This window comes from Silene latifolia, chromosome 3, assembly GCF_048544455.1.
Source record: "Silene latifolia isolate original U9 population chromosome 3, ASM4854445v1, whole genome shotgun sequence".
Classification (NCBI taxonomy): domain Eukaryota; kingdom Viridiplantae; phylum Streptophyta; class Magnoliopsida; order Caryophyllales; family Caryophyllaceae; genus Silene; species Silene latifolia.
In genome coordinates this window covers 103098351-103124655 of record NC_133528.1, presented here as the reverse complement: position 1 = coordinate 103124655, position 26305 = coordinate 103098351, and the positions used below count along the sequence as shown (strand labels likewise).

The following is a 26305-nucleotide window of genomic DNA, read 5'->3' as shown; positions in this document are numbered from 1 at the left end:
GTGATTGTCCAATAACCATACATACTGTAAGATTACTTTTTCAACTCTATTTATACATTGATAAATATAAATTTTTATAAGTTTGCAACACATTATTATTCCCCTTTTTCCATTTATAGTAAGCTCAGGTGAAGCGTTTTGCATTGAGGGTATTCTATCACATTATTACATGTGATAAGAACGTATTAAGAGATAGAGTGAAAAAAGATGTACTAGAATTGAGTCGTGTACCGCTGTAAGAACCTTCGTCTTTTAATATTATCAAATTTTTCTTACAAAACCTTTACATTTTTTAGTACTTTAATTGATTAAATAATCTTATATGTTCGTATTATGGCAGTGGCTCTCGACCACTTCCTTACAGTGACCAGCAATTGTTGGATTATGTTTGCAGATCAAAATTGGCACAAACTAAATTGTAATGATTTTGCTTTGATTTTACAATATAAAAGTTATATGATTTTGCTTTGATTTTACAATATAAAAGTTATATTGTTAGAGATATTGACTAATTGCATTTCCTCAATATTTTAAGTGACGCTATGGTGTCCACTCCGTGGATGGAAGTCACAAGACAGGCTTTACAGACCCTTGGACCACGTGGCTTTGTTATGGATCTGGTAAGTATCATTTTCCTTTCCTTTTTCTTTTCATGTTTCATTTTACTTTTTTGTGAATACTAACTTATTTTGTGAATCCTGGAACTTGTTTTGTGAATCCTGGAACTTATTTTGTGAATCTTGGAATTTATTTTGTGAACTTATTTTGAGAATCCTAGAACTTATTTTGTGAATCCTGGAACTTGTTTTGTGAATCTTTGAACTTATTTTGTGAACTTATTTTGTGAATCCTGGAACTTGTTTTGTGAATCCTGGACCTTATTTTGTGAACTTATTTTGTGAATCCTGGAACTTGTTTTGTGAATCCTGGACCTTATTTTGTGAATGCTGGAACTTATTTTGTGAATCCTTTACCTATGTTTTGTTAAATTTGATTTTTTAGGTGATTGATATGTTTGGAGTTAAGTCCACACTCGGTAGGTCAGATCTCCTCTACTTGCCAACGACAGTATATGTGAGCTTCAAATCCTTTAGATGTTGATATTCAAGTATTTGCTTTCTTAATGTTGCTTCGCTCTGGTTTATTAAAATGGTCCTACTTTTGTCACATGCAGACCGTTCATGCCGAGCGCAACCCAGCTATTTGGGGTCAATATCTGAAGTCTGATTACATTCCATTTGATGGGAGCAATATCCAAAAGGTGAAATATCCCTCTTCTGCTATTTATTTTCTTCTTTATTTATTTTCGTTCATGTGTATTGTTAATTGGTTTGTCTATTGCAGGTTTTTATCCCTATGCTTAACGATAAGTGTCATCATTAGTGGGCTTGCGTTTGCGATTTAAAGCAAAAAGTAAATTTCTTCCTCGACTCGAGCACCGATTTACATGCGGATCCTGATAACCACACAGCCCAAGAAATTGTATGATTTTTTCCCAAAATATTTTGGAGTATTTATCTTTAGTTTCTTAAAAATATAACTCTGTCATATTTTTATGTTCTATTGGCTTTTTCATGTTCCAGTTATACCAAGTTTCATCTGTTCTTTGTGGTGGTTCATCTGCATTTGAATCTTTGCGGTTGATGCACAGGAACGCAATTGTCAACCTTAAAGTCCCTCAACAAACAACATGGTATGTAACCATGTATCTTCGTTTTTTAGGCTATATTTGTGTTTTTATCGTACAAGTTTGAATTGTTGAAACTGGACCTGAATGGTCCCTCTCTGACCAAAACCAAGTACCCAATCCCATATTGCTAAAATGAATGGTTAAATAGTTGATCTTCACTTGAGATGTTTCGTTTACTCATAAATGTTTATTTATTTGTAGTTTTGATTGTGGAGTGTTTGTGCTAAAATGGTTGGATGCGTTGGATAATGAAAGTTTATGGACCAACAGTGAATATTTTGAGGTATAAATTTACGGGTTTTGCCTCCTACCTTGCCATTGCTACATATTAAATATATACTGTATGAAAATCTCTTTTGCAGAAATTGTCGGACTATCGAAAGAAGATAATATTGGAACTTCTTAAATGGGATAAAAATACAAAAATGGTACACTTCCTTGACTTAAAATTAATGCAAAGTCCATTTGGTCATAACTTTGGTGAACATTTTGTAAATAATTTGGGTGAAAATCTCTTAATTGTTACTTGTTTTTTATGGTATAGGTGTTTCATTGATGACATGACAGTCTTTTTGCAAGGAAACGATCTTTCTCCGATGGATATGTGTTCACTGGCGGACATCTGTTGCTTCAGCAGGCCTGCTATATCTATCTTGTGTTGATGTACTCAGTATTCGAAATGGTGAAATTCGGCCATATGACCTTTTTTGTTTGTAATGGTATAGGTGTTTCATTAACCATGAATTGATTAGTCTGTAGTCTTGTATTTGAGTAGTCGAGAATGTATTGAGTAGTTGAGAATGTAATGCTATAAGAAATTGTGAAACTTGGATTTGACCATAAGATGAGACGGCTGTACTTCGTATGACGGGCTTTTATTGAGAGACAAAGATGTTTAATGCAAGCCTTCTCCTTTCATTAGCATCTTTTTCTGTATTATGTACATTACATGATTAATGGATTCAGGTCTGGATATACCTTTGGCACAATTATATGTTTAATGTTATCAACTAAAGGCTTTACTTCATTGGGAAACGATGTTGGATTCAGGCTAAATTGGGAAATGATGATGGATTCAGGCTTTACTTCATTGGGAAACAATGACATCGACTAAAGACTAAATTCACAAAATCCACATTATAAAAAAGACTAAAGACTAAATTCACAAAAATACTTAATGCTAGATTCAAGTCTAGGTTTCATAATTTTATGTTCCAGTTTCACAAGATAAGTTCCAGGATTCACAACATTGAGTAAAAGAAACATCTTAAGTGAAGATCAACTATTCAAGACCAAGTTTCACAATTTCATGCTCCAGTTTCACGTAATTAGTTCCAAGATTCACAAAATTAGGAATATAAACTTCTTAAGTAAAGATCCACTATCATGACAAAATTTCACAATTTCAAAATTAGGAATAAAAACTTCTTTTTCTCTTCAATTTCCATATTCACTAACTATCTCTCTCTTCAACTTCCATATTCAGTGATCCAATTTCACTTCCGTCTTCGCCATTATCCGCCATTATCATTGAGCTTTTCGTCTGCCATTAGCATTACCGTTTCTACTGTCGCTATCATCCGCAAATTGGGTATTTTCTATCTACTTTCTCAAGTTTCGATTCATCCTCCTTTTGTTTCATATTCTTCACCATAATTTACAATCAACTTCTTTAATTCGTCAAATTATTGTTTTTATTATGCAGATTTTTGTTATTGAGGGTTTAGGGTTTTTGCGAGCATAATTGAAGTTGATTTCTCCTCTTTTTCGTATGTTCCTTTCCATTTTTTTAGTAGATTTCGATTCTCTTGCTTATTTCGTTCCGTCTTCGCTATTATCCGCCAGTTTTTGTAAGCTTACTTGCGTATGGTTTTGTGATTACTTTATCGTTCTTTTGGATGCATGTTCTTTGGATGCATGTTTCATTATCTTATTGTTTGTTAATGTTCTTTTGGATGCATGTTCTATATTGCCAGTTTTAAAATGTATTGTTGGTTAAGTTTTCAGTAGCTACATCTCATTTGCATTTCGTGAATCTAGGACCTACTTGTATGAATCTAAGACCTAATTGTGTGAATCTCAGACCTTGTGTTGTGAAACTGGAAGATAATATTGTTATACTTGTTAATAAGTGGATGAAATCACCTTCTCTATTGTCAAACTTACTTAAAATGTACACATTTTGGATTTTAGTTCTGATGTTATTTTGCCTTATTTTGCCTTACTTAGTTTGCATTTCCTTATTAACGAATTACAACTGCCTTATTTTGCCTTAATAAGAGGATGAAATCACCTTCTCTGTTGTTGGTTAATGTTCTTTTGGATGCATGTTCTATATTGCCAGTTTTAAAATGTATTGTTGGTTAAGTTTTTAGTAGATACATCTCATTTGCATTTTGTGAATCTAGGACCTACTTGTGTAAATCTAGGACCTAATTGTGTGAATCTCCGACCTTGTGTTGTGAAACTGGAAGATAATATTGTTATACTTGTTAATAAGTGGATGAAATCACCTTCTCTGTTGTCAAACTTACTTAAAATATTTACATTTTGGATTTTAGTTCTGATGTTATTTTGCCTTACTTAGTTTGCATTTCCTTATTAACGAATTACAACTGCCTTATTTTGCCTTACTTAGTTTGCAAGCCAAGCCAGGATGAAGCGACGTGTTGAACCAAATTGTTGATTCTCTTTGAAGCACCTACAAGCTCTTGAACCACTCTCTGAGCCAGCTACAAAAAAGAAAAGAATTTACAAAGACAGACTGCCTGTGTTGAGGACTCGGATGTCTCCTGCTGGGCTTTATAACTTTCTCAATAATAAGGAGAATCCACCATCAGATAACTTGATTCAAGCAATACAACAAATGGGATTTGGTTCTCTATTGCATCTTAAAACAGATGTTGTTCCGGGTCACTTGGCGTATTAGCTAGTTTCGAATTACAACCCCTTTAAAGGATCGTTGTGTGGTGGGAAACTCCCTGTTTTAGAGGAAGATATCCATCTGTGCCTGGGATTGCCAATGGGTCCAAACATTGTCGAAGAAGCAAAAATTGGAGATAAATGTCCTTCTTATTTGTCTGTTTTGGAGGAGTTCAAAAGTCACTACAAAGGTAGTTCCATTGAGGTCAAAGACATATTGCACAAGCTCTCTACACAAAGAGATGGTGGAGATGATTTCAAATGCACTTTCATCATTTATATCTTCAATGCTCTTTTAGGCGGTGTTGTAGGGAATCGGGCAAGTTTGAGACTTCTTAAAAGTTTGGTAAACACTGACTTGATCTCCGAATTCAACTGGTGCAATTTCATCAAATGTAAATTGGCTACCCAAGTTGAGTCTTGGCAAAAGGAGGAGTGGGAGACCAAAAAGCTGAAAGAAAATTGGTTTGGTGGACCTATTATAGTCTTGGTTTTCATTTATCTTGACCGATGTGTCTTCAAATCAGGCCTTGTTACTCGGCAGTTTCCAACGCTCTCAACTTGGACTAAAGAAGCTATATCCCAGAGACTTAAGGAGGAAGTGAATGACAAAAATTCGGACAAGAAAACTTTCGGCAGGGGTTCTATTGAGCCTCCAATGGTCATCACTCAGCATAAGCCACATGCACCTTTGCTGCTTCCTACTATTGAGTTAAGGCAGTCTTCCAAGCCAACAACTGAACACCAATAATCTGAAGATGAAGAACCTACTGATCCTTCTCTACCTAACAACTCAGGTTGTACTACTGAGTTTATTAATAAACTTGCGCTTTCTTCAAAGGTTGATCCTCCTCTACCTAACAATTCAGGTAGTACTACTGAGTTTGTTAAGAAACTTGCGCAATCCGCAAAGGTCATGGCTCAAGCTTTCAAGGAGTACAAATCTCAAGCTAGCCAAGCTCTCAGCAAACTACCTTCCTCAGCAACAGTTTCTAAACTAGTTGCAGCTGTAGATGGTATGGCAGATGGTTTTAGGTTATCTCAACAAGACATTAATGAGGAGGGTAATGTCCAGGAGAGTGTGGAGGGTAATAGTGGGGATAATATGGAGAGATTATGTGGGTGGTCTAAAGCTAAATTATTGGAGGCATTGGACGTGATGGGTGAAGCTTTGCAACCAATACAGTCACGTCATTCACCACCAAAACCAGAATGGCAAATCATACCACTTGATGAACCTTCAACGTCTTGTATTCAAGCTGATGAACAACCTGATCATCTTTTATCTCCCTCTCATAATACTGCTATTGATGATGTCCCTCCATTCAATGATGAATAACCTGACCATTCTGAGCCCACAGTGGTAGCGGATGATCATCATAATCAAGAACGGTGGGTTCAGTACAATAGGAGGAGAACAAGGGAAAGAGATATGAAAACAAGTTCCAGTGTTATTGATGATGTCTCTTCCGTCAATGAGCCCACTCAACCCACTGCTACTGTTCTAGCTACTCCTGCGACTTCTACTCTTCCTCCTCCTGTGGTAGGGAACAGTGATCCTCCTTCTACACCATCTGCCAGTAAGGAGTTAAGGGCGTGCGATTAAATTATTACATGTTCTGAGAACAGTGAGCCCACTCACCCCACCGTTACTGTTCTAACTACTCCTGCGACTTCTACTCCTCCTCTTGTGATAGGGAACAATGATCCTCCTTCTACACCAATTGTTTTCGGCCTCGATAAACCATCTGCCAGTAAGGAGTTGAGGGCGTGCGATCAAATTGCTACATGTTCTGAGAACCTATCTAGAGAAATAGTATAAAATGATGCACTAGAATGGTCTCGATACACTGACATGGAATTGCTGAATTTTGTTCGAAAGAGATCAAAGACAGCTCAACAGTAATGTCATATTTTTGCTTTGATTTTTTGATTTTTTTCTATTGTAATAAATATATCTACTAATTGCATTTTGTCAATAATGAAGTGAGGTTATGGTGTCCACTCCGTGGATGGAAGTCACAAGAGATGCTTTGCAGACCCTTGGACCGTGTGGCCTTATTATGGATCAGGTAAGTAACCCCTGAGTATTATTTTCCTTTTCCTGCACATGTTTTCATTTTGTTCACGCCACTCAAGCGGTTTCATTTTGTTCACGTTTCATAAAATCAGGTCACTCGATGTGTATGTTTCCTAACAAATTTAATTTTGTAGGTCATTGATATGTTTGGAATTAAGTGCACACTCGGCAGAACAAATTTACTCTACTTGCCAACAACAATATTTGTCAAACCTCAAATCCTTTATATGTTGATATTCAAGTATTTTGCGTTCTTAAAGTTGCTTTGTTTCTAAAATTGCCTTTTTGTGACTTGTAGGGTCTTCATCGAGAAAACAACCCCATTATTTGGGGTCAATACATAAAGGACAGTTACACTCCAGTTGATGGTAGCCATATCGACAAGGTCAGATATTTGTGATGTTTATTTTACTTATTTGTAGGTCATTGATATGTTTGGAACTTGTTTTGTGAATCTTGGAGCTTATTTTGTGAATCCTGGACCTTATTTTGTGAACTTATTTTATGTATCCTTGACCTTATTTGTGAACTTATTTTGTGAATCCTTGACCTTATTTTGTGAATCTTGGAGCTTATTTTGTGAATCTTGGAACTTATTTTGTGAACTTATTTTGTGAACTTATATGTGAATCCTGGAACTTATTTCGTGAATCCTTGACCTTGTTTTGTGAATCCTGGACCTTATTTTGTGAACTTATTTTATGTATCCTTGACCTTATTTGTGAACTTATTTTGTGAATCCTGGATCTTATTTTGTGAATTCTGGACCTTATTTTGTGAATCTTGGAACTTATTTTATGAACTTATTTGTGAATCCTGGAACTTATTTCGTGAATCCTGGACCTTGTTTTGTGAATCCTGGACCTTATTTTGTGAACTCCTTGACCTTATTTTGTGAACTTGTTTTGTGAATCCTTGACCTTATTTTGTGAATCCTGAACCTTATTTTCCAGGTTTTTATCCCTTTCCATAGTAACACGCCGCCGGAGCATTGGTGGGCTTGTGTCTATGATATAAAGCAGGGAAAAATTTCATCCTTGACTCAAGCAGGGATATTAATGTGGATCCTGAGAACAAGCATGCCAAAGAGCTTGTATGATTTTTTTTCCAAAATATTGTTATTGCCTTTTCTTTTAAAAGTATACTCCAAAATATATTTGATCTTGTTATTGCCTTTTCTTTTTCAGTTGCATCATGTTTCATCTATTTTGGGAGAGTCATATAAATCTATGGAGTTCATGCACACGAACGAATTTGTCAATCTCGAAGTCCCTCAACAAACAACATGGTATGTAAGCATGTATCTTTTTCCTTTTGTTAACAGATCAATAGTTATTATTTTGAGCTTGTTGATTTTAAACCATTTGCTGTTTTTTTTGTCTAATTTTGATTGTGGAGTTTTTCTGTTGAAGTGGTTGAGCGTCTTGGACGATGATAGTTTATGGACCAAAAGTGAATATTTTGAGGTAAGTTCATTAGTATACGAAAATAAAGCCCTATCTTATGAATCTAAGACCTTGTTCAGTGAATCTTAGAGCTTGTTTTGTGAAACTTGGTCATTATAAGTGGTTTAAAATCAACAAGCTCTGAGATTCACTGAACAAGGTTTGAGATTCACAAAACAAGGTCTTATATTCACCAAATAAAGCTAGGTTGGTTGTCTATATACTTCATTAATATATGTCGCTCTTTGCAGAAATTGCCACAATATTGAAAATCGATCATGTTGGAACTACTTAGATGGGATAAAAATACTAAAAAGGTACACTTCATTGTCTTAAAAATGATGTGAAGTTCATTTCTTCATAACTTTGCCGAATATTTTGTAAATAAGTCGATTGTACTTGTTTTTGGTTGTATAGGTGTTTAATTAAAGAAGACAATTGTCCGTGTTGAAGGGATGATGTGAAGTCATAATATGCAAAAGTGGGTCGAGGCTCCTGTAAAGATTGTTGCCTTCATCAACTCTTGTAAAGATATTTGATAGTTGTAAAGTCATAATAATTTCTCTGGGTCACTTATGTGACTTATGTAGCTAATTTGACATTGAGTTGAACAATTTGAGCTTGGCTTGGACTACTGTTATACAATTTCCCACATTTAAGTTCATGTTTCACAAAATCACCTTCCGTAGGATTCACAAACTTTGCAAGTAAACAATTGGACAAATTAAAGTCTAGCATTCACAACATTGAAAACAAATAAACGTCGTAAGTAAATCAACAAGCTCTGAGATTCACTGAACAAGGTTTGAGATTCACAAAACAAGTTCTGACATTCAACAAATTAAGAGCAAAATAGATGATTTTAAACCACGGCCAAGTTTCACAGAACAAGCCCTAAGTTTCACAGAACAAGCCCTAAGATTCACTGAACAAGGTCTGAGATTCACAAGATAAGGTCTGAGATTCACAAAATTAAGAGCAAAATAGATGATTTAAACCACGACCAAGTTTCACAGAACAAGCCCTAAGATTCACTAAACAAGGTCTGAGATTCATAAGATAAGGTCTGAGATTCACTAATAAGGTCTGAAATGATAAAAACGCTTGATGCTAGATTCAGGACCAAATTTCACAATTTTATCTTCCATTTTCACAAGATAAGTTCCAGGATTCACAACATTGACCAAAATAAAACGAGCTTAAAACTTGTCTTCTTCAATCGTCATGTCTATTCTCTTTGCTTAAGAATACTCCTTTACAACAATCTTCATCCTCGACTTCTTCCCTTTCTTCCTCTTCTTCCGATGTGTCTCCCTATGTGAAGAATCAAACCTTGATTAGATACTTTTTAGAAAAAAAAAAAAAAAAAAAAAAAAAAAAAAAAAGAATTAGTAGACAATAGTAGTTGCATTTTCAAGTAATACTAAAATGGAAAGACAAGAATAGAATTATACATACTTGATTCTCAGGAGGATGCTCTGGAAACTCATTTGGACAATTTCTTTTATCGTGGTGTGACATGCGTTTACACTTAGCACACAACCTTTTCATTTTTTTTGCCTTCATAATTGCCTTATTTTTGCTGCTCACCATCCTTTTACCACTACCTTTGTTTCTAGAGACTTTAGGTGGTAAGATCTTGATTTCTTTTGGAGCCTTGCAGTTGAGAAGGACCTCCATTTCTTGTTCTTTGGTCAAAGGCTTTGGGTTTGGCTCCAACTTCTCTCGGAATTCTTTAATTAGCTTGGCAAACTCTCTCATATCTGACTCTTCTTCTTTTCTTTTGAGCATACCAACAGTTGCGTAAATCTCAGACCACACCCGAGACATTCCAAATTTACTATTACCAGTAAAATCATAGTTTTCCATCAGATTTCCATTCAAATCATAAACCAGGTTTCTGAGTGTATTCGTACTCCACCTACGTAAAATGTATTTCTCAGGTATTTCCTTAAACTTTCCCGAGCAAATCCAAATGATGTGGTTGCATAAAATACATTTCCTTTCAAACAATTTACATGCACAACGAACATCTATTGTTCTTCTATTGTACTCAACTGCGTATCTCTTTCGCTTGTTTGCGTCCTCAACAATTGAAACTTCAAAGTTAGTTACTGGATCTGGTGGGGTGTATCCACAAACACTACACGCATTTACCGAAAATTTAACCTCCTCTTAGAAGTCGAAGAACACTTCATGTGTATAGACCTTCATTGCATGGGCCTCCCAGTTTGACCCGAATAGGGTTTCAGGCATTGAGTTGTGGCTCTGTGCTTCAAGAAGCTTTAGATTGTGCCTTTGTTGGTCCATGGCACTCTCAAATCTCATCCAAAATTCTACGAGAGTCCCATATTTATTTTCAAATCTCTTGAAGAACCTATTCGAACTCTCTGATCTTTGTGTGGTTTTTAAAATGTTGCCCATCGGCACATTCCTGAAATAAGCAGGTATCCACTGATCTCGTTCCGCAAACTTGCCAGTCAACCATTTATTTCTTTCTAACGAGAACTCGCTAATGACCTTAGCCCAATTCTCTTCAAATTCCTCAGGCTCCAAGTCCTCGCTCCAGATAACATTGTTCAGACGACTTAAGAAATCTGTCTCTTTGCAAATTGTGCTCCCAACCTTGTCTGTTACTTTTTTCATAATGTGCCACATGCAAAAGCGATGTCTTGCTTTTTTGAGCACGGCTGCAAGTCACAAAATCCACATTATCTATTGTCAGAGTATTATCTTCTATGATCACAAATCAAGCTTTAAGATTCACTAAACAAGGTCTCAGATTCACAAGATAAGAGAAATAACAAAATAGGCAATTTCAACAACTTATGACCAAGTTTAAGAATATTAGCTTTGTGTTTCACAAATCAAGATCTAAGATTCACAAAACAAGCCCAAAGATTCACAAAATAAGGAAAAGAGCACATGATTTCAACCACTTATGATCAAGTTTCACAAAATTACCATATGAGTTCACAAAACACGCTCTATGATTCACAAAAATACAAAATAAACTTCAAGATTCACGAATAATGTTCCTAGATTCACCAAATAAATAACCAATTTCACAAAAGTAAGATATTCCAAACACACCTGGAACTGCATTTATTATTCCGGCATCTTGGTCACTGATGATGTAATTGGATTCTTTGCCACCCATTGCTTTCAGAAACTGCTGAAATGCCCAAATAAATGACTCATCGTCTTCATGCTCTAAAAGCACGCATCCAAATGTTATTGACTTTTTGTGATTGTCAATCCCAGTGAAAGGCGCGAATTTCATGTTATATTTGTTCATTCTATAGGTTGGATCGAATGAAATAGAATCACCAAACAATGTGTAACATCTGATGGAATCCACATTTGTCCAAAAAATTCTTGTCAAAGCACTGTCAGCATCTGTTTCATATACAAATACCAACCCTTTTGTCTCTCGGAGGGTTTCTAAACGAGAGATGAACATATGTCCATCCTTGCCATTAAGTAGACACTTTACATTCCTTTGGAAATTCTTGAACTGCATAAGGGTAGCTCCCACATTTTCGAAACCCTCTGCTTGTTCCTTGCATAAGTTGTATGTTAAACTAGCCTCGATATTCAATCTTGAATTTTGGATAATCAATTGCTTATGATATTCGTTCAGTTGATTTATATTGACAACAAGTTTCTCAAATTCCCTATTTTTGACAGGTGTCACTGGGTGATTGTGACCCTCACAGAATTGTTCAATCTTGTACATGTTTTCATGGAACATGAATTTTATCATTGCTTCACAACCCCACCTTTTAATTTTAGTTATTCTTGTACCACTTTGCTTATTGGAACTCTCAGCCTCACCTACACCTCCACCCTTTTTCGTACTGGTTTTAGCAGTTTTTGTTTTTCTATTTCCACTTAATGCACCAGCTTTTGTTTTGTCACCAGTTTCAACGGTTGTTGTTTTTGCATCAGATTGGGGAGGACGTATTTTCCTCTTATTTAACCTTCACGATGGCAAACCATGCATTTTGTTTGAATAATACCATCTTTAAACCTCTTGGTTGAAGACTTCCTTGTTTCAAACCCACAAGCAATAGCATAAATTTTATAGAACAACATCGCTGACTCTAAGTCCACAAATGTTTTGCCAACCACGGGTGTAAACTTCTCTCCAATCCTACTTATCAATTGCTCAGTGCCACCCGGTGTGTAAGTTACCAGAGTAGTAGGTGTGGAAATTGTTGGCATTGTAGGGGTTGTTAAGACAGTAGTAGAACCCTCACCACCTTGACCAGAACCAACATTAGAGCAAGGAACCTCACCGCAACATAGAGAACAAGAGAGACATAGTTGTTTCAAATGTATACAAGTCACCCTTTATTCAAAGGAATATATCTATGTTTTCTGAATTGAGCCAACCGGAGAAAGATGTTTCTGACTTGGTTTTTGAGGAGGGATCTGATGATAGGTATTTATAATCTTTTTTTTTTTACAACCTATTTCAATCTCAAGTTAAATGTTTAATCGTGATCAGTTTGTGGGGTAATTCGTTAATATATCAGAAGGTATCTATATTTTTTGTTTAATGTTTCTGACTGTCTTGTTATATTCAGCGAGATATTGTTCAGGAATCGTTTGTTCCAGCTAAGAAGATACGATTTAATGTCCTTTATCTCAGACACAAAGATTTCTACAAATGTGATAAATGCATGGGCTAATATATTGAACAAGCGAGAGGAGTTAAAAGCTGCCTCATCCCCTTTGCGTTTATACACTTTTGTTACTCATAATGTAAGTTATCCTATGATTGATCTATGTTTGTTTTAACTTTTAGTTTTAATCAATGATGTGTTTTCCTATATAGGTATTGTTGCATTAATATGCTATCGTCCTACCTGATTTTATTATTTTTGTTGAATATGTTTAACTTCAGGGAATTAGATGTGAAAATATAACTGAATACGATAAAGTCAAACTGGTGAGCTTCAAATATGTCTTTTTTATTTTTAGTAACATTCGTCAGTTTTGTCCATTTTATGTTTCCACTAACGCTGATATATGTGTTTCAAAACCAGATGTTGTTCCCATTTACACTCCGTGAGCCGCATCTGATTTGTGTCACATGGTGTCCCGAAAGATTGAAGTCATTCATCCTATGCGTCCTAATTCAGTAGACTTCTCTGATTCTGTCTGCATGGTGGTGAGAATATGATTTTGCGCATACCAGTTTACTTTGTCAAACGTTGGATTTAGATTTTTTCACTCCGTTAATGTTTCTGATGGTAATCTAACTTTTTCAGAGGGATTTTGTTCGATGTGACATGACCCCTAAATCATCCAGATTTAAGGCAGTCCAGTTTTACTCATGTGAAGAATTCGTCCCCAAAATGCATGTGATTGACGTCGTGGACGATGGCATTTATCTGATGTGTTACATGGAGATATATACGGGGTGCCGCCAAATGCTCAAAACTCAGGTCATAAATGTAAGATACGTCTTTTTTTTGTCTATGTACGTTTAGTAAATAAGTAATCAGAACTTTCTCATTAACAAGTTTTACACATATTGAACCATCCAGTCTAGATCAGGGGCTGCAATTGGCAAGATCCTTCTTAAACAGAAGATGAAGTACTGTTTTGCTGTTTTGTCGTGCCCTCAGAACAAATTATCAAAACAAGTTTTGATGGCTGCGAAGCGTCTCAACGTCAAATCCAGGCAAGCACCCATATTTTTTTTTTTCTTTTTTGTTTGCAAGTGATCGTTAATCTTACTAATTATATTTTCCTTTTTCGTTTTTTTAAAGGAAACAAGCGGCTGTACAGGAAATGGAATATACTGATACGCACCTGTTAGACTACGTGTTCCTTCTACGTGCGGGAGAATCAGCTAAAGAGTAATGTTTCATTCTTTTTAGCATGTTTACCTTGTCAACCTTATATGCGTTGTTAAAAATAGCACATACGGAGCTTTTTCGTTGGTGTATACGTTATTTTTGTAGTGACGTAGTCATCGAGTCAAGCTTTGGGCAAGTAACAAAAGAGGGCATGTGCTCTTTGAGACCTCGGAAATGGGTTGCGAATATGGTATGGTCGGTTCTTAATTTTCATACGTGTTTCTTTCTATTTTATGTAGTATACAACAACACTCGATTTTTCAATTCAGGTGATCGATATGTTCGGGATCTATTCAACTATGCTCAAGTTAGATTTATTGTATATCCCATCAACCGCACGTGTGAGTGTTACCCTTTTCATCCGTTATTCACTTAATATTATCAGTTTGTATGTTTGACTTACTAATCGATATGTTTGTCTATTCTAGCATCTCAATCCTCAACGAGATAAAAATCTTGGTCGCAATTACATCAAAACATCATATATGCCTAAAGATGGGGTGTGTGTGAAAGTTGTAAGTATATTGTTCTATATTTTTAAATGTGGGTATGTAACACTCTGTATTTTTCGTTTATGAAGATCAAACTCATTTCGTTCATACCATACGTCTTGTAATTTTGTCAACAGATTTTTATACCCATCATTGATAACGAACACTGGTTTCTTATCGTGTGTGATCTGGAGATGAAGACGAACTATATTCTGAACTCACTACGTCCTAAGGATATCCGGGCTGACACTGAACTTGCTGCGGAAGTGGTATATTTTTTTTAATATTCTAAATGCTTTCGTTCAGATAATGCTTTCCTTAATGATTCATAACTAATAGGTTCAATGTATCATTTTGTTCTAGGTTAGTAATGTCTTCCAGATCTTATACCGGTCCAAAGGGTACAAGCATCTTGTAGGGGTGCCTCTAGCTAAGTTTTCGACTCTTACTGTTCCTCAACAGCAAAATCTGTAAGTACACATCTTTTTTTATTTACTTATCACCTGAGTATGTCACACTAAGTCAGTTGCTAGGTACATTTAATGCAGTATGTGCGTCGCGACGATATGTCCCATTTTTTTATTTGATTTTTGTATGCTGGACATAAGGTGTTTGTGCACGGATGATATAGTAAGGCCGCCTGTGTTGGTACTTATTTTAGTTTTGTTTGGTGAAGGTTTGATTGCAGCGTTCATGTTCTCAAGTGGTTAGAAGCTGGACGCAACCGAGATCTGTGGGAAGATAAGAGCAACTTTAAGGCGTTGGCTGCATATAGGAAAGACGTCGCGCTCAAATTGTTACGTTGGCAGGAGAACAAGCGTAAGTTATTCAAAATTAATCTCATTTTTCATTTGTCTTTATCGTCAGATTTAACTGATCACATTTATTTAAGTACAAGGTTTACATCGTTTTTTTTTCTCATGGCTGATATGTAGGTTTACTAAAAGTCATGGAAGCGGCTTTGCGTTTGGCAGGATTGTGGCTGACATGTAGGCTTACTAAAAGTCATGTATATCTTATGGACTTTGTGATGGTGTAATTGGGGTTCTGTTGCATTGTAATAACGTCGTTTACGGTTATCTGAGTATTGCCGACATTTGTGTTCATGATGCGTCTTTTGAAACGCCTTTGGTTCATGTTGTTTTCATCTGTGGCATCCTGTTGGATATGGAATCATGATAGTTTTGACAGTTTGTAATGGAAGGGCATCGCCCCTACTTTTTGTGGATAATATGTAGGATATGCATCCCATTCTGTCTGTTTGTGTTTAGACAAATGGTGGTGTCTATGTGGCAATGGGCTGGAAATTGGGCAACCTCTTCTTTTGCTATGTGGCAATGGTCTGAAAAATTAATCGTCATACAATATTACACTACTAAGTACGCTCATCATGTATAACATGTGCAACAATCGTGTTAATATACACGCTTGTTTACTTTTGCACATAGACACAACATCAATCGTGATAACATATTAATAATATATACTTACACAACCCACCAACAACCGAATATTTTTTTTTAGTGGGTTAAAAATGAAATCATCGGGTAATAGATAATTAGATGTCATACAATATTAGGATTTTGTCTATGGAACTTAAATTCGCGAATCATTGTTTATTAATATTTTACGCTACTTATTTACACAAATAATACTAATAGGTACGATTCTCATGTAAAACATGTGCAACAGTCGTGTTAATATTCACGCTTTTTGTCTTTTTGCACATAAATAGGAAATCATCAGTTATTGGACAATAGCTGAACGTTTACTTTTTACCAATTCACATATCAAAAACAAGCAGATTCAATAGCTCTTAATATCAGAACCTATGAATGAGCATCCATGCATTGTATATGTTAATACAAGTGTTTCCATTCACAATCCTGATAGATACACTTTCAACCTTGACAGATGCACATATAATCCATGTAGATACGCTAGTATCTTGTGATATACGAATAATAAAAAATAAAAGACATACAAAGGAAAAAAAAGTTCAAAATAAAAAATGATCAAAAATCACATAGAACAGCTCAAAAATGAAGTCTTCAATCATTCTGCCATTAATCAATATCTTTGTGTTTGTGATCCTCAACTATTTTCGTTGTTCAATCCTGAAACAAAAAAAAGGATATCAAACATTAACGGTTACAATTTTTTGTACATACAACAATACTATTTCTTAATCAAGTACCATCTTACAAATTCAATCTGCTTTCCATATTCTCTAATAATGAATACACCACAAATATTAGCGTACCTGTATGAATGGAATCATACTCTCCCAGGACAATTCCGACTATCATGATATCCTAATTCTCCACAAGCATTGCATTTCCTGGGCGCTTTCTTCTGTTCTTTCGTAGCTTTTTCATTTTGGGACAGCATTCGTTTTCCAGGCCCTTTCGTCTTTGACTGAATAGGAGGCAAGACAACCACTTCTGTTGGTATTTTTGTTCCTAAGAGCATCTCAAGTTCCCTAGTCTTGTTCCTCATCCTATCACCCGTGTTACTAGTACTACTACATTCTGACGTACTGGTTTGTGCGCTTATCTTTTCTTTGAAACCTTTCAGAATGCCCATTAATTCATCCACATACTCAGGTTTTTGTTCAGCGAGTGTCACACACGAGAATACCTCGGACCATAGGGTACCAATTTTGTGCCGTCTAACATCTAATGAGTTACAATCTTCAATTAAAGTATGTGGCACATTATTACAAATCGGCTGACATGTTGCCAATTTGCTCCACCTACTTAACAGATACTGATCTGGAACATTGTCAAGGCCTTGTTCTTTCAACACAAAGCGCATGATGGCACAAAATTCCATGTCTCTCAAACTTTTTACAGGTGCAGTTCACTTTCATTTCGTCAGAGATAAAGTTAACATAGTAAACCTTGTCTTTTTCACGATCAATAATGGGGATGCTGTCACTGGTAGTAACCCCTAAAATTTTAACACCACAGGTGAAACAAGCAGCCACCCACTCGTTTTTAAATTCAGAAAACATCACTGGGGTGTAGAACTCAGAAGCGTGTTTTTCCAAAGGGTGAGGCGTTTCTAGATCAGGGAAGGAGTTTTTTTACTCGGCTATTAATTTGGACTGTTTCCATCGTTGAGCGTCCATAGCACTTTCAAACCTCATAAGAAACTCAACCAAAGTTAAGTTTGGGTCCATGAAATTTCCGAAAAAGCTATTCTCGGACTCAGACCTGGACGTGGTTCTCATTAGTCCACCCATAAATAAATCCCTGAAATATGCTGGGATCCAGGAAGCCCTTTTGTCAAACATCGTATCTAACCATTCATTGTCGGTTAGCCCGTATGAGGATATAACTGAGCACCATCGTTCCTCAAACTCAGACGGTTCGATATCTTCTGCCCAAACACAGGAGCACAACTCTTTCATGAAGTTAGTTTCTCTATATAGCGTAGTTCCGATCTTGTCTGGCAGCTTTTTCATGATATGCCACATGCAATATCTGTGTTGAGTTTTGTCCCCGAACACTGTTTTAACCCCTGCTTTTATGCCTCTATCTTGATCAATAATTATGCACACAGGATACTTATTGCTCATTGCACTCAGAAAATTCCAAAACAACCATACGAAATCCTCATCAGTCTCTTTCCTTATAAGTCCTGCTCCAAATGTCACACATTTCTTGTGATGGTCAACCCCCGTGAAAGGTGTAAATATCATTTTATATGTGTTCATATTAAACGTCGTGTCAAAAGACGTCATATCACCAAAGAGACTGTAATTCTTTATAGCTATAGGGTCAAACCAACAAACCCTAGATAGTCGTCTATGATCGTCAACATCAAAATCAAAGTAGTACGAACTACACATGGCTTTTTTGTGCATGAAATTTTCAATCATCATTTGCGCGTCATACCCTTTAATAAATTTCTTCACATCCCTCCAAATATTTTTGAAGTCCTCGAGTGATGCCCCTACATTTTGATACCCTTTCACGTACTCTTTGAACATCCTAAAGCTTTATACAGGCCCCTTATTCACTTTAGAATTCTCAACAATCATGGTTTTATGTATAAGGGTTAATTCTCGTGATTCGGTCAAATGCACCACTATGTTTGGTGTTGAGAGGAGGTGGGTGTGACCTTCATGAAAGTCATCAATCACATATTGTCCTTGTTCATTTATTCGAAAAAAAATCTTTGCATTACATAAAATTCTAGTTCTCTGTCTCTTTTTTACCTTCCCTCTAAGCTTACTTTCTCCAGCCTTACTGCACACACAGTACTTAGTCATGAGAACCCCGTCTATGTTTCATTGCGTCGACTTCCTCATTTTAAAATCAGAATTAGCAGCATAAGCCTTATAGAATTCTAACCATCCTCTAGTTTATCAAAGAGCATACCCAAAACAGGCTTCAATTATGGCGCACATACAGGTATTCTTTCCTTCGAGGTTGTCTCGATGATTGGTGAGCCTGCATCTATGCACGCTATACAGTAGAACAGTATGGGTATAAGCAGTGAGTTCAAATAACTGATGCACAACAAATATAATTTCAGGTACGCTAATTTAGTCAAAAGCACAAAATCAATTAGAAAACAAAAAACCACAGAAATTAACACAGAATTTTGTGCCTGATCGCTGACATATCGTATTTTTTATTGCTGACTACTTAACGTAGACGTCAAGATACACCAATCACGTCTAATAATGACGACATAGGTAGAAAGTCAAATGCTTATTATGACACGAATCGGTATATCTCTTAATTATAATTCTAGATACGCTGCTGAAAAACACAAACGCATCAACTATACTAATGGATACGCTATTCATATATGCTGGTTAATTAAGGGCGGTTTCGTTATTCTACCAGGGACATTTTTCATTTAAGACAATTACATCAATTATACTAATATACATGCTATTGAACTACACAGAATACTGTATAGCGTGCATAAGAAACATGATCAGAAAGTGTAATAATCAACTCTCAAACAAATTGCATATCACATACACTAACCAGACCGGTAAGACAACTGTTCTTATCCATCAGACTCATCGATTTATAATACCAATCAGGCTAATGAAACATGATCAGCAAGCATAATAATCTATCTTCCTATGTTTAAATTAGTATGAATACGCATCAAATATATCAATAGATACATCAATCAGACGATTTTAATGAAACGATTTATAAAAAAGGCTATCTCAACTGATTTGCAGATGTACATACCTAGATGAGATGATGACTGCACGATATCATTGCTAACAGCTGGAACAATCACATCAGTATGATCCCCCAAATTGCTAGAACCCTCAACATCCATAATTTTCTACGATTGAAATAATACTGGAATGCCAATCGAAATTACAAAATCGATTGTTCATGCATCAATCACACAAAATCAATCAGAAAAATATTATAATCGTACATCCATTAGGTGATCAACGCCATTGATTATGATCAATTTCGTCAATTTTGGCAGCTGTAGTTTTATGGTTTTCGCGGAATTTTCTATGTTTTTCGCGGAAATATTTGTTTTGATTTGGGGGAAAAGTTTGGAAAGTAGAGAGAGAAAGAGATATTTTGGATTTTTTTGTCAAAAAAGTCAGGTTACTCACGTGTGAATGAGGTACGTATCCCGTGCTATTTTTTTTGTTTAAAATCCTACTATTGTAGGTCGTTCTCACCGTTTGCACCGAGTGTTCGTTCTCACCGGATCCCGCCTCTCTCTCTCTCTCTCTCTCTCTCTCTCTCTCTCTATATATATATATATATATATATATATATATATATATATATATATATATATATATATATAAATTGAATCATGTGAGGCACCCTTATTAAGGTGAGGTAGCTGTACCCATCCTAAACCGTCAGATTAAAAAACTACAGATGCCTCAGATGATGACACGTGTCCCCATACAAAACTCCAACTAAAACACATTTCTGTCTTCAATTTCGTTCATTTACTCAGACGCGCAATCACTCACATCTCTTCACTTTCTCTCTCTACATCTATTGTTCTTCAACTCAAATTCGACGTTCACTTCGAATTCAATCACCATTTTATCACCCTGATTTTCATCGTCCACACCATAATCATGCTGCGATTCACCATGTTTCTTCGATCTTCAAGTTTTGATCTAGACTCTTATTATGTGTTCATCATCAATCTTGGAGTCAGTATTATTCTCATTTCCCGCTGTTATTCTTTTTTGTTTTTAATTTTTATTTATTTGAATGTTAAACTTGTAATCGCCATATCATGTGATTTTTGTCAGTTATTTGATAATATACTTGCTCTTTTATTGTTCAGATTTTATTATTGTTAGCAGTTTCTTGTTTTTTAGGTTTTACTATTGAATTTGTTCATCTTACACAACTATTATTTTGTTTATGTATTATTCTGGTGAAATTATTTGATTAATTCATTAGTTAATTGATCGATTGTGCGAAATTTAAGTATTTAGATATTTGATGATGATTATGATGAAAATGAACTCGTGATTCGCGGCCGCGATGATTTTCGACGATCTCATAGTTCTTTGATTGATTCTCCTGATTCTAGTTAATTGATCGATTGTGTGAAATTTTGTATGTAATTGAGAAATTAAGCTCGATCAGAGAATTTGACGAATGTGTTTGATTAATTTTGTAGGATAAAGACGAAGAATCTGAAGGTAACATAGAAAGTTCGCGCTTAAAAGGTACCGAATTATTCCTAATGTTCGTTTTTTTTGTTGATATAATTTCAGTTTAGTGTACTTGGATTCTTAAAACCTTAATTTTAGTGTTGCAACTTGCATCGACGATTCTTATGGATTTCGACGAATATCAGGTGGTACTGTGAGTAATGTAATTGCATTGGGAGGGATAACAGGTGCAAAACCTCAATGGAAACGCAAGTATGCTTGTTTTTTTGCTGTTTTTGATAATGGAGTTAGATTCGGAGTTGGTTTATCGACTGATATGGTGCTTTATACCTTCGCCATCACTAAAATAGGTCGTTGGTTACCTTTGCGCTGACTCTGCTTACAAGTTCACAAGCAATACTTATTGTCTGGTCTAAGAGAGCTGGGAAATATGAATACAGTGTCACCACCGCCAATTTTATGGTGAGCAATGTTTATATTTGAATTGAATTATATGGTTTCCTTTTCTGTCTTTTATATGTTGTGATGCACTCTTCATTGGGTCAGAATTTCAAAAAACGGGATATGAAATCCGAAATATTGTTGAACGTTGCTTGCAGTCGTCAACCTGCCATTAGTGACTGTTGAAGTCACCTTTATATGTGATACTGTATTTGTTTTTATCTCAAATAATGTAGTTTATGGTACAATAGCTGATCTCCTCATCTTCACTTTTATTTGCATCGTCTCTTCACTTTCTTATCTTGTGTGATTTAGTATCAACAATCCGGTTTAATCTATTCACTTTATTTGATTGAAATTATTGTGTGCTTTTCTTTCATTTTAGCATTATTTCTTTGTCATTTTAGTATATCTACGGTGTATTTTAGGCGAAAGGCAGTGGTGTGTAAAAGGAATATGACGTATGTATAGCGAATTTGGAAACGTACTAGAACGACAAGAAATCATACTAGAACAACAAATAAATATTGCTGAAATTTGAATTAGTATGATTTTGATACGAACTAGTGGTGATTTTTGCGTCGTGAAAGGAATATGTTAGTGTATGTCAATAGTTTTTTTCACAATTTCTGTCATTCTAAAGTTTGATTATGTGCATCCATCTAGGGTACCGTTTATGTGGAGGTAAGGTTTATGAGGAAACTGATATGGGAGAAAGGGAGCTGGTTAACTGTGGGTCTGTGGCTTGTTTTCTAAGGTTTACTGGAAGTTTGCTTTAGGTTATAGCTTCTGATTCGTATAGATGACAGTTGTGACCGATCGTCTGTTTTTAGATGATGTGCTGAACCACTGCCAACATTTTGATAATCGGATTAGCTTACGTAGAAACATTCGTCTTTTTTATGTGTAGATAGTACAATATTACATGTGAGAGTTGAGACCAGTTTGGAGCAGTTGTAAGTTAGATAGAAATCTCTGTAGTTAGCATTAAGGCGTAGAAAAAGACTGCCTGAAACCACTGTTTGGTTGATTATGATACTGTTATTGTTGTTTTGAGAGGGAATTCATTTCATTTTATATAGAGCCGCAAAGTCAGTATAAGTTGCTCACGAAATTGGTTGTGATTTTTGACTTTCCTGGTTGCGATCCATGTGGCCTAAATTCTGTAACTGAACAACAAGACGTTTATGGACGGAGCAATAATTGTATGGCTGTCAATAAAAATAACAAGAATCTCACTTCAGGCAGCTGTGAGAGAGACTTTCAGAAGTTCGTTCCTGATGCCCGTTCTACAATCACGGAGTCATATGGTAATGAATCTAGGGTTGTTCATCACATTGACACTAAATCGCAGGTTAGGCTTTTCATTGTTGCATATCTAAAGGCTATTAGCTTAAGGTTCCCCTTATTTAATCTTTGTTATGTACTCGTATATCTTAACGGCTATTAGCTCAAATGGGAGAGCAATGTGCAAATCTTGCACAAAGATATGAGTTCGAATCTCATATAGCCTATTTAGTTTAAGAATCTAGTGTATTAAACTTAAATACAATAACATTGAGGATGAGTTAGCCAAATCCGTACTCAGATGTGCAAAATTGAGGATGAGTAGAAGAAGTCAAACTTAGATGTGCACAAACGGCGTGCATAAGCCAAAACGTCGTGCAGAGCCACTAAAGGAGCGAAGGATTACAATTTTGAGTCCTTTATAAAGTCCATATTATAAATTATCTAAATTGGGTGCAATTGGACATGACAGAAAAGGCCAAAACCCAAAAGTCCACTAGAGAAATACCAATTAGGCTTTGAAGTAACAGTAGCAGTCAATAACCAACATGGGAGTCGAACCCACACCTTGTGCATTGCACAACGCTCTGCCATTTGAGCTAATTGGTTTTAAAATAATTAAATCATTCCACTAGTTTTCATCATGTGAGTTATTCCCTTATCTCTGCTCCCCCTGCCATTAGAGGAACGACTGAAGAAATTGATTCTCGAGGTGTGCTCTAGTCCTTACCTTGGAACTTTCCATTTTTTGGTTAACTGCTACGCTGAAAAGAAATAGTTGTCACTTTGGTATTTTTCTTTGTACTAGTATAGTTGTGTATATAGCTTCTGATCTTTTTCCACCTTCATGTTGAGGAACAAAATTAATTGCGGTTTTTTTGAATATGTGCTGTTTTGGTTCATTCCATCTTGAAAGAATGTGAAAGAAAATCATACCCCCATTTATTTTAACCACTTATGATGACCAAGTTTCACAAAATAAGGTTTGAGATTCACCAAATAAGGAAAAGAGCAAAAAACGTGATTTTAACCACTTATGATGACCAAGTTTCACAAAACAAGCTCTAAGATTCACTGAACAAGGTCTGAGATTCACAAAACACGGTCTGAGATTCACCTAAAAAAGAAAAGAGCAAAATAGGTGATTTTAACCACTTATGATGATCAAGTTTCACAAAACAAGCCTTAAGATTCACTGAATAAGGTATGAGATTCACAAAATAAGGTTTGAGATTCACCAAATAAGGAAAAGAGCAAAAAACGTGATTTTAACCACTTATGATGACCAAGTTTCACAAAACAAGCTCTAAGATTCACTGAACAAGATCTGAGATTCACAAAACAAAGTCTGAGATTCACCTAATAAAGAAAAGAGCAAAATAGGTGATTTTAACCACTTATGATGATCAAGTTTCACAAAACAAGCCTTAAGATTCACTGAATAAGGTATGAGATTCACAAAATAAGGTTTGAGATTCACCAAATAATGAAAAGAGTAAAAAACGTGATTTTAACCACTTATGATGACCAAGTTTCACAAAACAAGCTCTAAGATTCACTGAACAAGGTCTGAAATTCACAAAACAAAGTTTAGATTCACCTAATAAAGAAAAGAGCAAAATAGGTGATTTTAACCACTTATGATGATCAAGTTTCACAAAACAAGTCTTAAGATTCACTGAATAATGTATGAGATTCACAAAATAAGGTTTGAGATTCACCAAATAAGGAAAAGAGCAAAAAACGTGATTTTAACCACTTATGATGACCAAGTTTCACAAAACAAGCTCTAAGATTCACTGAATAATGTATGAGATTCACAAAATAAGGTTTGAGATTCACCAAATAAGGAAAGGATAAAAAAACGTGATTTTAACCACTTATGATGACCAAGTTTCACAAAACAAGCTCTAAGATTCACTGAATAAGGTCTGAGATTCACAAAATAAGGTCTGAGATTCACCAAATAAGGAAAAAAGCAAAATAGGTGATTTTAACCACTTATGATGACCAAGTTTCACAAAACAAGTCTTAAGATTCACTGAATAAGGTATGAGATTCACAAAATAAGGTTTGAGATTCACCAAATAAAGAAAAGAGCAAAAAACGTGATTTTAACCACTTATGATGACCAAGTTTCAGAATATTAACTTACAGGTTCATAAAACAAGGTCTAAGATTCACAAAACAAGGTCTAAGATTCACAAAATAAGGAAAAGAGCAAAATTGGTAATTTTAACCATTTATGGCCAAGTTTCAGAATATTAACTTACAGGTTCACAAAACAAGGTCTAAGATTCACAAAACAAGGTCTGAGATTCACCAAAAAAAAAGCAAAATAGGTTGTTTCAACCACTTATGAAGAATTTTTACAATATTGCCTTCTAGTTTCACAAAACAAGCTGTAAAATTCACAAAATAAGGCCTAAGATTCACAAAATAAGAAAAAGAGCAATTAGGTGATTTCAATCACTTATGACCAAGTTTCGGAGTATTATCTTCTAGTTTCACAAAACAAGTTTTAGGATTCACAAAACAATGTCTGAGATTCACAAAATAAGAAAAAGAGCAATTAGGTGATTTCAACCACTTATGACCAAGTTTCGTAATAGTTTCTTCTATGTTCACAAAATTGACTCTAAGATTCACAAAACAAGGTTTGAGATTCACAAAAAAAGAGCAAAATACATAATTTCAACCATTTAGAATAATTTTTACAATATTGCCTCATAGTATCACAAAACAAGCTGTAAAATTCACAAAACAAGACCTATGATTCACAAAATAAGAAAAGAGCAAAATAGGTGATTTCAATCACTTATGACCAAGTTTCAGAATATTATCTTCTAGGTTCACAAAATAAGCTCTGAGATTCACAAAACAAGGTCTAAGATTCACAAAATAAGGAAAAGAGCAAAATAGGTGATTTCAACCATTTATGACCAAGTTTCAGAATATTAACTTACAGGTTCACAAAACAAGGTCTAAGATTCACAAAACAAGGTCTGAGATTCACCACAAAAAAAAAAAAAAAGCAAAATAGGTAGTTTCAACCACTTATGAAGAATTTTTACAATATTGCCTTCCGGTTTCACAAAACAAGCTGTAAAATTCACAAAATAAGGCCTAAGATTCACAAAATAAGAAAAAGAGCAATTAGGTGATTTCAACCACTTCTGACCAACTTTCGGAGTATTATCTTCTAGTTTCACAAAACAAGTTCTAGGATTCACAAAACAATGTCTGAGATTCACAAAATAAGAAAAAGAGCAATTAGGTGATTTCAACCACTTATGACTAAGTTTCGTAATATTTTCTTCTAGGTTCACAAAACTGGCTCTAAGATTCACAAAACAAGGTTTGAGATTCACAAAAAAAGAGCAAAATACATAATTTCAACCATTTAGAATAATTTTTACAATAT

At 35.3% G+C, this 26305-nt stretch overlaps 3 protein-coding genes and 2 long non-coding RNA genes across 5 annotated transcripts; 2 read left to right on the top strand and 3 right to left on the bottom strand.

The window, feature by feature from the left end:
• The first annotated feature begins 6906 nt into the window (after positions 1-6906).
• Positions 6907-7972, top strand: LOC141646205 (uncharacterized). The gene is made up of 3 exons (XR_012545427.1): positions 6907-7077; positions 7646-7785; positions 7880-7972. It is a non-coding gene; the product is annotated as an uncharacterized LOC141646205 (long non-coding RNA).
• A 1553-nt stretch (positions 7973-9525) lies between these two features.
• LOC141649412 (protein FAR1-RELATED SEQUENCE 11-like) lies at positions 9526-12364 on the bottom strand. The gene is made up of 6 exons (XM_074458104.1): positions 12171-12364; positions 11945-12120; positions 11267-11833; positions 10611-10827; positions 9931-10058; positions 9526-9560 (listed from the first exon to the last, which is right to left on the bottom strand). The coding sequence occupies exons 1-6, from the start codon at positions 12362-12364 to the stop codon at positions 9526-9528; spliced, it is 1317 nt and encodes a 438-aa protein (XP_074314205.1).
• Positions 12365-16778: 4414 nt separating this feature from the next.
• LOC141649411 (uncharacterized) lies at positions 16779-17336 on the bottom strand. Its single transcript, XM_074458102.1, has one exon. It carries the CDS (start codon positions 17334-17336, stop codon positions 16779-16781), a length of 558 nt encoding a protein of 185 aa, XP_074314203.1.
• A 253-nt stretch (positions 17337-17589) lies between these two features.
• LOC141649410 (protein FAR1-RELATED SEQUENCE 5-like) lies at positions 17590-18357 on the bottom strand. Its single transcript, XM_074458101.1, has one exon. It carries the CDS (start codon positions 18355-18357, stop codon positions 17590-17592), a length of 768 nt encoding a protein of 255 aa, XP_074314202.1.
• Positions 18358-21156: 2799 nt separating this feature from the next.
• Positions 21157-21636, top strand: LOC141646204 (uncharacterized). The gene is made up of 3 exons (XR_012545426.1): positions 21157-21207; positions 21339-21405; positions 21504-21636. It is a non-coding gene; the product is annotated as an uncharacterized LOC141646204 (long non-coding RNA).
• The last annotated feature ends 4669 nt before the right edge of the window (positions 21637-26305 follow it).

Bases quoted from the DNA above. Each gene is read 5' to 3' on its own strand.
- LOC141649410 (XM_074458101.1), bottom strand. From the start codon at position 18,357: ATGTGTAGTTCGTACTACTTTGATTTTGATGTTGACGATCATAGACGA.
- LOC141649412 (XM_074458104.1), bottom strand. From the start codon at position 12,364: ATGCCAACAATTTCCACACCTACTACTCTGGTAACTTACACACCGGGT. The intron at 12,121-12,170 runs GTTTAAAGATGG...GCCATCGTGAAG, and splicing joins AGGAAGTCTTCAACCAAGAG to GTTAAATAAGAGGAAAATAC. The intron at 10,059-10,610 runs GTTTGCGGAACG...CATTTTACGTAG, and splicing joins AATAAATGGTTGACTGGCAA to GTGGAGTACGAATACACTCA.
- LOC141649411 (XM_074458102.1), bottom strand. From the start codon at position 17,336: ATGGAATTTTGTGCCATCATGCGCTTTGTGTTGAAAGAACAAGGCCTT.